Source organism: Phalaenopsis equestris, unplaced genomic scaffold, assembly GCF_001263595.1.
Source record: "Phalaenopsis equestris unplaced genomic scaffold, ASM126359v1 Scaffold000450, whole genome shotgun sequence".
NCBI lineage: Eukaryota > Viridiplantae > Streptophyta > Magnoliopsida > Asparagales > Orchidaceae > Phalaenopsis > Phalaenopsis equestris.
The window spans coordinates 297,128-310,408 of record NW_018164891.1 but is presented as its reverse complement, the minus strand read 5'-3'; the positions used below and the strand labels follow the sequence as shown (position 1 = coordinate 310,408).

General features: G+C 35.9%; 1 protein-coding gene across 2 annotated transcripts in view; it reads left to right on the top strand.

The window, feature by feature from the left end:
• The first annotated feature begins 433 nt into the window (after positions 1-433).
• LOC110027803 (serine/threonine-protein kinase tricorner) overlaps positions 434-13,281 on the top strand; it is a 39,509-nt gene continuing 26,661 nt past the window's right edge. For both annotated transcript variants that reach the window (XM_020729382.1, XM_020729381.1), the window contains exons 1-4: positions 434-791; positions 12,374-12,548; positions 12,796-12,879; positions 12,963-13,204. In XM_020729382.1, coding sequence (XP_020585041.1) covers positions 613-791; positions 12,374-12,548; positions 12,796-12,879; positions 12,963-13,204 — 680 coding nt within the window. In that variant the 5' untranslated portion in view covers positions 434-612. The remainder of the gene's footprint in view (positions 792-12,373; positions 12,549-12,795; positions 12,880-12,962; positions 13,205-13,281) is intronic.

The following is a 13,281-nucleotide window of genomic DNA, read 5'->3' as shown; positions in this document are numbered from 1 at the left end:
ATAAATTTCATGTATTTACACCAGTTAAAGTTTAATGTAAAATTACATTTAAAATCAGTCCAAACCAGCTTAATAAAGATTAATTTTTATATTCCTTATATCAAACTCTTATAAAACTCTAGAACTAACACTAAAAAGGCCATATTATATTATAAAAAAATTAATAGTAAAAATCCATTAAATAATCCCCCAAGAAATAAGTTAAGGGGAAGATCATGATTATGCTTGGAAGAGAAATGTTCCGGCAGCCATTTCATTCAAACATTCAAAGCATCATCATTTCTCAAAATAATCAAATAATAATGCTATTTGAGCAATTATATATACATTATGACATGCATTTAGTCAAATTTCAAAAGAAAAATGGCACCACTTATGTTTAGGTGCATAAATACTTTACTTTTGGAGGGCTTGTTTGAAAAAATAAGAAAGTTCAGGGGACAGTCTGCCGGTCCGGCGTCCCACTCTGCTTCGTTGCCATGTTCTGACTTCGTCCCTTTCACATCTGGACAAGAGAGAACAAAAATTGAGAGCGATATTAAGGACAAAACGGAGAAGAAGCGGGTGGAGAGAGAGAGAGAGGAGAGCTGTCGAGCGAAGATTGGGAGAGAGATGGAGAGGGAGATGAAGGACGCGGGCGAGGAACGTGAGAACGGAGGGGAAGTTGCGGAGGAGGAGGAGGAGGAAACGACGGGCTCGAGCCTAACAATGGAGAGGGTGGCTGCCGCGAAGCAGTTTATAGAAAATCACTACAAGGCACACATGAAGAACATCCAGGAACGGAAGCAAAGGTTAGTATCCACAAATTCATTGTAGGTCCTCTTTGTTTCTAGCTCCATAAAGATCAGATCCCTGTCTTCAATCCCGGTGGTTTTTCATCCGGGCTCGCCGATCTCTTTCTGGCTGCCCGTCATTAGTTTTGTGGTTAACAGTGGATTAATTTGGGATAATAATTATGGTATGTGACATTTTTCTCTTTTGAAGGAGGAGGTGCGGAATCCTTCCTTGTTTTGCTTCGTGCGGATTAGCGATTTTAACGTTTATTTGATATCATCGTGCTTTTGTTAGCATCCTTAGTTAAAGGGATAATGTTTTGTTTGCTGAGTTTGGATATCGCGATTTGGATCTTTGTATGAGTGCTTTGCTGCAATTTTGAAGGTTCCAAATACTTCTTATCTAGGGAATGAGTCTACCCTCTGCTCCTCTATACGCTTGGTTTGAAACACGCATTATTAACCACAGATTTTTTATTAATTTCCTTTTATGTCTCACAGGCAATTCGAGTGCGTTTAAACTGGTCGAGCAGTTAGCTTAAAGGTATCGATTTTCTTAAAAGTTAATTTAATTTGAAGAAATGAAAGGAATTGAATGGACTATTCGTTAAGTCAGTCTCTGGCCTCAATGGATGATACGGATGCAAGACAAGCTTTTAGATGTGATGCTGTTGTGGTGGGTGCTAGGAACTTATTTGCCTTTTTAGTTTTAGACAAGTACATGGTGGGAGGGAGGGCTGGAGGGAACGGGAGGGAAGGCGGGCGGGCAGGCAGGCGTGATGGAGGGAGGGAGGGAGGGAGGGAGGGTGTGGAGAGGAATAATTCTTTTTTGTCATCTATCCACATTTAAGTGTAAAAATATATAAATATATGATTTTTTTTTGAACTCATACGAACACTCGTATATGCTAAGCCCTGAACTCAAGACCTTGTAGTTGGATATGAAACATTTAACCCCTACGCTAAATTTGTTATATGATTGACAAATAATAGGATGGTGTATTGACACCTACTTTATAATCTGTTATAGTTGGCTAATATACATTATTGACAAATAATATGAAAGTTTATTTGCTCCAATGTTACCCCCTATTCTTTTTGCCTTCCTAGTATTGAATGAGGAATAAGATTAATATAGAATTGTAAATGATAATGTTATGAGTTTCCTTCTATTAGTATAATTAAGGCATCAACTTTGATGTAAAAGTCTGTAGCTTATTTTTATATGTTTTTTGCATTGAACTTCATTTCCCTCTCACTTATAATAAGTTTGTTAATAATAGGATGATATTATTTTTTTTTAAGTTAAATGCTATTTTTTGATCCATGGAATCTATTTATTGAGTGTATCATTTCTTCTCACCCATCTCTCTTTCCTTCTTCTTCTTTTTGACTTCTTCCATTATTCGTATTTCTATCCATATCTCTACCTCTTTATTTGATAAACACAAGGACTTCTAATTCATTTGGCTTCTTATTATGAATGCTTGCATGGGCAAAAGTGTATTTAATACATTTTAAATGTATCTATGGATGGTTTGGGTTTACTTTTGATACTTGTATTGTAATTTTTATGTACTGGTTCAATATATTGGCTTTTTAGGATTCATATTTACTTGAAAATTCTAATGATTTAATTATTTATTTCAGATATTAGCATCATACTTGTATATACGATTCTAGTGTGTATAAGTAACATGGCATCTCTATATTCACTAGATCATAGAAATTTCATATTGGTTAAGTCTATTCGAAAGTATAAATGATAAACATCATTTTGAAATTTTGTAGGGATGATCTTATTTCAATGGACCACCTAACTATATAGTGCAAACTAAGATAAGTCATCTTAATCAGAATTCCAAGCTATCCAAAAAGGTATTTAAAAATAGATGAATAAATAGCCAAATGTGATTGCCTTTTTAAATTTAAAAGAATTGTCGTTATTGACTCAAATGATATTTAGAGAAAAAGGGCTAATAGGTTTCTTAATCTGTTTAATGCAGCTGGAATAGTTCATAAATTTTTGTATCAGTAAGTGATGGAATCTTTAGCCTTATTGAAATATTTATCTCTATTAACATTGGAGGAAAAAGAAAAATTCAGCCATACTAATAGTTTTTAAACTGATCGGACAAGAAGAGCGGAATTAAAGATCTTAAGTTAAAGACATTACATTCTCTAAATTTTTTAAGCCTGCAAATTTTGCTCCATATAGTAATGTGTACCCCTTTGTATTTGTGGAATCCTTCCAAAAGTTTTACTTTTGGTGGAATCAATTTTCTTGATAAACCGTGTAGCAATCCGAAAGTATAGCAGATAATATGGTGGGACACTAGTAATAACAAAGTTAGAAAGAGTAAACCTTTCAGTTCTCGGAAGGAATCTATCCTTTTTATTAGAAAGTTTGTTTTGATTGTTTTCAATTACTAAATTTCAAAAACATTTTTTGAAAAGATTTGGAGCCATGAGGAATATGAATGCACATGAATGGATAAGATCCAAAAAAAAACCCCATATATTGACAAGGTAGTCAGCTTGAATCGAACTTCCTCCAAGGTAAACTAGGAAAGATTTAGTGAAGTTAATATTAAGACTTGAAGCTTTACCGAAAAGGTGAAGGTTATATTTTGGGTAAACATCTTTTATCTTAATAGCTTCACAAAAAAGAAGTGTCATCAACAAATTGATTGCTATTAATAACAATAGTCTTTGTTAAGACAACATTTATTGATCTAGCTGTTGAAAGCAGCATGATTTTGTGCAAGACATTTGTCACAATCTTGACAAGAAAAAGGCGAAAATGCATCACCTTGATGAACTCCTTTATGACATTTGAATTGAGGGCTCAAATTCCCCATCAATACTTGATCGAATTAGGAAGGAGATATTGAATTTAAAAATTGCTCTACAATCATAATGTCACTATTAATGCATTTTCCTTTCCAAACCTGCCATCATCTTTCTTCAGATTTTTTGTGATTTGTAAAACCGTGCCTGGCAATAGTTTTTGATATGGAATTAATTGTTTTAGTAAATTGAATGTCAAACAAAGAAATATGAAGGCTTAGCATGAGACTTAACATGAATACCTATTGGATTAGGACCACCAAAGTAAAATTAGGCTAACCTTATTCAAAGTTAGCAAAGAAAACGTTCAAAGATCGTGAAGGTCTATAAATTGTCAACTTTGAAGCACAAATACTTCCAAATGGTTTCTATGTCTGTAATGGGGTTAAGATAAATGCAGATCAATAATTCGAGAGATTCATAATAAAATACTTGAACGGAAGCACACAAACAAGTAATTCTGGAAAAAAAATATGCAAAGCACTTCAAAATTTAATGTGAAAAAAATCACGGAGTCACACCACACCAAAGTATCCGCTATAAAAATGAGGAGAATTTATAGGTTACAATGCACTCGAGTCCCTCTACTCTCTTGGAACTCAAAAAATACTTCGAGACACTCCTTTTGAACAAGATAAATTCACAAACTACTCACAAAATGTTTGTTCGCACAAAGGTCTTATTTGCGTACATGACAGATAGAGAACTTAAAGCGGGAAACATACGAAAAGACTTCTTGCATCAAAATCAAAGCCTTTAAATCTAGAACTGCAAAAATATTGCTCCTGCCATCAGTGCGCCACCCTTGGGCGCATGATTTCCTGACGCTCGGTGTTGTGAGCGACCCCGGGCGTGGCTGCGCCCTCCTAGGCGCTGAGTTTCCATCCCTGGAACTTTTGGATGGGCGTCCTTCCTGGCATTGGGGCGCCTGTATCCGAGTGAAGGGTTTCCTCGGGCTTAAATTTTTTGGGAGTTGGAGCACCCCAATCAATCTCCACGCACAATAATCTCCTATTTGGAGGTTGATTGCAATTAATTTCTCTCCTCCAATATATACCCTTCATAATAATGAACTGTAGTGTGACTCAACCCCAGTCTCAATCTTCTTGAACTTCAACTGAAGCCAAACATAACTTTAGTTTCTCTATTGTAACATCCTTAATTAACATATATGAGGAATTTTGAGTTGTGTGTATCTTTTCCAAAGATAAACTATTTTTAGCAGTGAATGAATGAAATGATACCTAAACTGAATGTGTTTCGTCCTGACATGAAAATAATTTTCTTAGCTAGATGAATAACACTTATACTGTCACTATGAAGTTTTCCAATCTCTTGCTCATTGCACAATTATGTCATAAAGCTTTACAGTCAAACCACTGTTAGCCTTAGTGATAACAATATACTCGGCTTTTGTGGTTGAAATTTCAACAATCTACTGCAATCTGGAAACCCAACTCATTGCTGTGTTCCTTAATATGAAGAGATATCCTGTTGTACTTCTACTATTGATATCCCCTACTAGATCTAAATTTATAAATCTCTATAGATTAATCTCCACACTTTCAAAACAATGTGCTCTATTGATTGTTCCTCTCAAGTATCTTAGAATCCACTTCACCATCTTTCAATGGTGTTTCTCTGGATTACTCATGTGTATGCTGACAATTCCAACTCCATATGCAATATCCAATCTTATACATATCATAACATACATCAAACTTCCAACTATTGAAACATACAAAGTTCTTTTCATCTTTGCTTGCTTTGCTTTAGATCTGAGTGATAGTTAATTAAATAGTTTGAAGGAACCTTCTAAGGTGGTGCTAACTATTTTTTTCTCTTATGTTTAACCTGTTTACTCAATATACTCTATCTGATAGAACTTCAAATTATTTGTATTCCTATCCCTATTGATTATAATATAAAGGATATTCTTTGTTGGATATAAATTCTTCGTTTTAAACTCTTCTGATAATTGCTCATTCATCTGTTCCAACGATCAACATGTCATCCACATACAATTAAAACACTATAATAATTATCAAAATTTTTGATGAAATAAGAATGATTTGCATGACACTTCATGTACTTATTGTATGACATAAACCTATCAAACATTATGTACCATTGTCTTGGTACCCGCTTAAACACATAAGAACTCTTCCTCAGTTTGCAGATCATTCCTTCTTTTTTATGAAACTTTATATCCCTGTGGTTGTGCCATATACAACTCTTCTTCTAAGTCAGCATGCAAGAAAATTGTTTTCACATCCATTTGCTTTAGATGTATATTTTTATTGGCTATTATGCTCAACATAACTCTGATAGTTATTTAGGGACCCTAGACCCTAAACGTTAAACCCTAAATAGTTATCATCTTTACTATTGGAGAAAATATCTCTTAGTAGTCCACTCCTTTTTTTTGTTTAAACCCCTTTATAACATGCCTTGTCTTGAAGCGCTTGCTACCATCTGTCTCATCTTTCAGTTGTAGATTCACTTATTGTGCAATGCCTTTTTGCTATTTGGTAGTTTTCATGAATCCCATGTCCGATTTAACTTCATTGACTACTTCTCGTCATTGATTTCAAACTTACACCCCTTTGAGCCTTCAACTTAAGTGGTTTCTACATAGCGCTCAGTTCATCACTATCAGTTAACAAAGAATAGTACAAAGAAAGTCCTCTGTATCAGTTATGTGATTTTGTTGGACCTCCTGACTTCTAATGAACTTCCTGTGCTTCATCAGATCGAGCGCCGCTCATTTCTTCATCTTCTTGATCACCAATATCTTTCATCTCATCATATTTGGAGGAGTCCTTAGATGTAACTGATGGACAATCTTGAGTTTTGCTCCTGTCCTTCTATATTTCTATTTCATTGAAAGTAATATCTCTGCTCCTAATGAATTTTTAATTATGATAATCTCATAATTTGTACTGAAATTTATTTGAGCTATACTCAATAAAAATGCACTTGATTGATTTTGAATTGAGATTACTTTTGGGTCATGCATTAATATGAATATACAATGAACAACCAAATACCTTTATGTGCGATAAATTTACCTCTTTGTGACTCTAGACTTCTTTAGGTACGATAATTTATCAGATATACTGTAGTGTTCCCCGTTTCTACTCAAAATTACTTTGGTAAGCCTTCATGCAATCTCATACTTCTAGCACACTCTATGATGGTTCTATTCATGCACTCAGCCGCACCATTTTGTGCTGGTGTCCTTGATATTATGAACTTATGTCTGATTTCTTCTCAAGCACAATAGCTCCTAAACATCTCATCACGATACTTATCATCATTATATTATCCGAGACACTTCAACCTAAAGCTTGTGTCATTCTCAACCATGCTTTCCAATTCTTAAACCATCATGAAGTAGGAGCTTACTGTGGACATTGTATTGTAGCTGCTATAGTACCGCAGACGCATTCCTGTAGCTACTACAATATCACAGATGTATTACTGTAGCTGCTACAGTACCGCAAACACATTACTGTAATTGCTACAATAACCATGGGTCTCTCTTTCCTATTTGATTCCCTACATTTTCTACCACCTTCAATTTCTATCCTAATTTTAAATTCATTCCTTTCCCATCATTCCTCTATTTTTTGACTATTCTTCTACCTGCCTAATATTTCTACTGACTTGCCCTTATTTACACATAATATTTGCTAAGGTTAGGACAATTTTTGATGAGTGCAGATTTCTGAGTGCTGACTTGGAGGCGTTCTTCCTCTTCGGGTGCTGGATCCGACTGCGAGAAGGTGCTCCGACTGTAACTCTTCTGACTTCAAGGGTAAGGATGATGCTCTGATTGTAGCTTGACCTCAACGAGTTTCCATCCTTTCTGATACCAAAATTAGTTGAGATGTACAAAATGTAAACTTTTATTAATATAAAAATAGTGGTACAACACAACTCAACAACAGGAAAATACTATAATAGACAAAACCCTAGCTAGAGCTATAGGAGGAGATTCAAAGGTGGTAGCGGTGTCGGCGGGGTGAGCGACCATTGGGTAGTTAGCTGATTGTGTATGGCTGATTGTAGGTGGATTGGATGACAAGATCAGTAGAGTGGTGGAGGAATGTGGGGGTGGTAGGTGGCTAGTGGAGTGGTAGGGAAAATGTATGGGTGAGTAGTGACGAAGGAGTTTGAAGTTTACAACACTGCTTCGGAGCAGGATACAGCCAAAACACCACTGTCGTTGGTTACAACCCTAATAAGAGGGAAGAGACTCCACACAAGAGATTAAAAGACAACTTCTAGTAGAATTGCCTCCCACACTCACATGAGACATTTATTTATAACCTCCTACTTTTACACAGAAGGAAGGGGAGTGGGAAGGTAAGAAGACTCCAGAAGAAAGACTTATCCAAAAGAAGACAACTATGGAAGGTGCGTGAAACTACCCTAGATCGCGAGGATTTGTGATCCCCTCATGTTCTCACGCGTGGGATCACGAATCTTCTTTGCTGTCCCGCGATCCTTCTCACAATCCCATCACGCTTCCCGCAATTTCGTGGGATTTCGTCCTGCAATTTTTTGTGGGGCTTTGGCCCAGTGGTTTCATAGTGCCCTGCACAGGGCGCTTTTTCTACGCTCGAATTCAGGTACTGCACCGAGCGCCCAGCGCCTGCATCACTTCATCAACCCCCCTTTGACTTCTCTTATAGCACCTGCAAACTATCTTCTCCACTGCTGCACCGGCCTTCCAACCACCTACCTGTTGTCCCTGCCTCCCGCCGGCCACCCAATCATATTGTCAAGCACATTGTGCCAAAGATCTATATCAATTTTTATTTCAGCTACATCAATGAATTTAGACATCTCATTGATTGGGTAAAGAGTGCCTTAAATGTTCCCCCGAGCAATCACTATTGTCCCTCTGGTCATGTTCCACGAAGTAGCTGTGAAGGTAGTCACATATCTTGACCTCGCAACCTAGCTTACCAAGATCAAATTTCTCTTTAAACATGAAACATATTTAACTTTGTTGAGCTTCCAGACTGTTTCATTAAACAACCCGATATGTGCATCACCATGCTTAACAATATTGTAATCGTTGTTATCTCCCAAATACACCTTCCCTAGATCACTCTGAGCTTAGGTTTTAAACACATCTTTGTTGGGGCGCGCATGAAAAAATGGTTCTGAATCTACTATCCAAGATTCAAAAAATTGGGGAGTCAACTTGGATTTCTTCTATGGAGACATTTGTAGATAACTTTTGATATGAACCTTCACCGCCAACCATCTCCAGAGCTTTCCGGTCCTTTTTAAAGTGGCCGTTCTTCCCGCGATTCCAACATTCACTTCCGTCTTTTTCTTTCTTTGACTTGGACTTTTCTCTCCTGGACTTGAATCTGTCTCTGTTTTTGTTCTTATTTAGATTTCTTCACCTATTTTCAACATTCAGCGTAGCATTTGAAGTTTTACCACTGTCCTTATTTCAAACTTCTTCATTCAACACTAGCTCTACAATGTCATCTAAGTTTAACTTCATATTATCTGAAGAGTTACCATTGTGACTAGTCCATCTCAACTGTTTGGAAACAAAGATAGAAGTAACAGTGCCCTGACCTCGTCATCGAACTTGATGTTAATAAAATATAAGTGATTAGTCATAGTGTTGAAGTAATTCAAGTGCTTAGCCATTGGATTACCATCCGCCAACTTCATATTGAACAAGCTCTTCATTATAAAAATTTTATTTGAGATTGAAGACTTATCATAAATCATTAGTAGTACAACCATGAGATCTATCGTAGTTTTCTCATTCATCATGTTGAAAGCAAAAAATAAGGCTTATCATACTTCCCATTCTTCCAAAGTTTTCAATTCAGACTTCTTGATGATTCCTTCTAGTGACGAATACTATTTCTTTTTATACAATAAATATTCAATTTGCATTTTTCAAAAAGCAAAATTCAATCGTTGAACTTCACCTTGTACCTTTCTTCGTCGGCCATTGCCCCCGCTTGAATTAGAGATTTTTAGAAAATGTAGTTTTGATACCACTTGTAATGAGATTAGGATAAATGTAAAACATTGAATCAAGAGATTCAAAACAAAATACTTGAACAGAAGCATACATCAAGTAATTCCAGAAAAAATTCGCAAATCACACCAACATTTAACATAGAAAAACCCAGGAACGGGAAAAAATCACGGAGTCAGACGACACCAAAGAATCTATTATGAAAATGCGGAAAAAATGTACAAATTACAATGCACTCGAGTCTCTACTATATTGGAACTCAAATGATACTTAAGTACGTTCATTCCTCTGTTGGGCACGAGAAATTTGCAAATGACATGCACCTAACGCTCGTTTGCACAAAGTTCTTCTTCGCGTACACACCAAAGAGAGAACTTCACACGCGACAAACTAAAAAAATCCTTCTCGCATCAAATTTGAATTTTTTAATTTTTGAACTGTAGAAAAACTACTACTAGCGCTGGGGCACCACCCTTGGGTACATGATTTTCGGACAATTGGTGCTGTGAGCGACCCCCGACACAACTACGCCCTTGCGGGTGTCGAGTTTTCCCCTTGAAACTTTCGGATGGGCGAATAGGCGCCGCATTGGCACTGGGGCAGCCCTATCCGAGCGTTGGGGCGTCTTGATCAGCCTCTGCACACAACAATGTCTATGTTAGACATATGCCAGTTACATACAACTAGAAATGCCCCAACATATGCTTGACACACTAAAAATTATGTCAACCATTTTTTTATTGTGAAATTGAAGTCCTACATTTATCGTATGCGAAAATATACAAAGTGACACTTTTTAACACTGTAGGACACGGGTCAGTTTGATACTAAAAACTGAGACTTGTACTTACGGGAGTTTTCCTACTCATATGTCGTCTCCCTCTCTTCATATCTCACATCTCCATTACCGTAACTTAAGTTGCTCTTACATCTCATTGTGGAAGTTGAAGTCAATCCTGCATCTACACCTTTTCTGAGTCATTATAGCATCTCACCCTTGAAGTCGAATTTGCGCTACATCTTACCCTCAAAGTTGGAAGTCAAAGTGGAAGACAGCTTATGAGTTGTACCTTTGCTTTGAAGTCAAAGGTATATCCCCTCTGCACCCCACTTGAGAATCTGAAGCCAAAGGTAATACAATTGTTCAAGTCTTCTTTTCCTGAAATAGCTGAAGCGAAAGCCGAGTCATAAGCTAAAATATTTCCTTCACTTATTCTATTTTTGGTTTTAATAGGTTCATGCCTTCATTTCCTAGCCAATCATCTTCTTGGCTTCACCTTTGCTTCAAAGTCAAAGGTGATAAAATGTCTATTATCTTTATTTATGTGGCGATGCACGCACTTATCCTGAGTTTTGTGGCTATGTTTATGGGTTAATTAATTATAAGTTTGTTTGCTACCATCATTTACTGTAACAATTTCATTACGCTTGATTCATTGAGTGGAATTATGTCTGTTGGTGAATTTGATTGTTGATTGATGGAATATTTATTTCACATGCTTTATTGCTTGAGTTTTGAGTTGTGATAGATTTGAAAAGAAAAAATATATCTTTGCCCTTTAATTTGAGCACTGCTTATGATTGCAAGTTTTGTAAGTAAAATACTGAGCATAAGTTCTACATTTGTGTTCACCGTTTGTTCACTAAAAACCAATTGATGTTCCAAATCTAGTGTGTTTTGAATCAATATTAATTATAGGCTGTGCTCTTTCTTTTCAATGTTTTTGTTCTCAATGAATTTTTAAGTTTCTTTAATGATTTACTAGGATAATGACTTTCGATAGGGGCACTAATATGGTTGGTAATAGTCCCATAGAAGATGAGACAATACCAATATTGGCAAAACTTTTGACAACTAAAAATGATTAATAAATATTCTTGTGAGAAGGCATTATTTTTTTATTAACCGTGTTTCTTTTATCATTATTAAGTTTATTTATAATGTTGCACTTCATTCTATACTATTTTTAGTACATAGTATTAGAAACTATATATAGTATATCAATAATTTATAAGGAATAAATCACATAATGACACCTGACTATTTGTGTGCGATCGATTTAGTTTTGCATTTTTCTAGTTTAATTTATTGACTATATATTTGATCAAACATAATCCTTTATGTAGAAATTATGATACAAAGTTGATCTTAATTTAGTCTCAGCTATACAAGATTGGTCCCATTCTTGTCCAAGATGGATTATTTTGGATAATTTTGTAGAATCGAGGGACTAAATTGGAGAATTGTGATGTTTTCAGACTAGATTGGCCGCATATGAATGGATAGGGAGTATTTTGAAAGTTAACCCTAATTTGTAAAGTATAAAAATATGTTTGTGACGTGTAATTTTTGTAGAATTATAATGTGTCACGGTGTCCTGTACCTGCGTCTACATGGGTGCTTCATAGATGTCAACTTGAATCTAAACTCTAGCTTCCAAAGTACACTTTTCTCAACAGTATGACAATCCAAAAAAACAACTTTATCAAATTCGGTTAAAATGGAATCAGCTGCAGGAAGAACTTCATGCATGTGTAACTTACAGAATATTTTCTGCATATGCTGAAATTATACTTGACTACGTTGTGTTTTCTTAAGCCACTTGCTACTTGTTGTTGACTAGCTTCTACTTATTTCAGAAAATGGATCCTTGAGAGGAAGTTATACGTTGTGTTTTCTTAAGCCACTTGCTACTTGTTGTTGACTAGCTTTTACTTATTTCAGAAGATGGGTCCTTGAGAGGAAGTTAGCGGATTCACAAGTTTCGCAGGAGGAACAAATGAAAATAATCAAGGACCTAGAACGAAAGGAAACAGAGTACATGCGACTAAAGAGACATAAGATATGTGTTGATGATTTTGATCTACTAAACATCATAGGAAGAGGAGCGTTTGGAGAGGTTTGGAATTCCATTTTTTGTGTATTGTCTGTATTTTTGTCCACTGTTGTATTGTTTTCATTTCCTTTTTGTAGTCATGAAATATTCAAAATAAACTTTGGTCATGCTTGGAGGCTTTCACACATTGGTTTTGATTTCCTGAACAAAGTTGATGAAGATGGAGTTGTTCAAGCTACTATATCTTTTCTTATATTGTACTTTTGCCATCCATGGAGCTCTTGGAGGCTTACTGTAGTATTTCTTACAGGTTAGGCTTTGCCGTGAGAAGTCCACAGGTAATATTTATGCAATGAAGAAGCTTAAGAAGTCTGAAATGCTTAGCAGAGGGCAGGTGAGATACATGAGAAGTTGGTATTCTTTATGAATGCTGAAATTACAGTTAATAAGTCATGGCTCTTTTTGTTAATTTTGCAGGTTGAACATGTTAGAGCTGAAAGAAATCTACTTGCTGAAGTTGCAAGCCATTGTATTGTAAAATTGTACTACTCATTTCAAGATGCTGATTACCTGTACCTAATCATGGAGTATCTTCCTGGAGGTGACATGATGACTCTGCTTATAAGAGAGGATACCTTGACTGAAAATATTGCTAGATTCTACATCGCCCAGAGTGTTTTGGCGATAGAGTCCATTCATAAACATAATTACATTCATAGGTTTGTTTCGTTAATTTTGGAGCCTTCAAACACAGATATATTATCTATCTGATCTCTATTCAATCTAATGACATGCA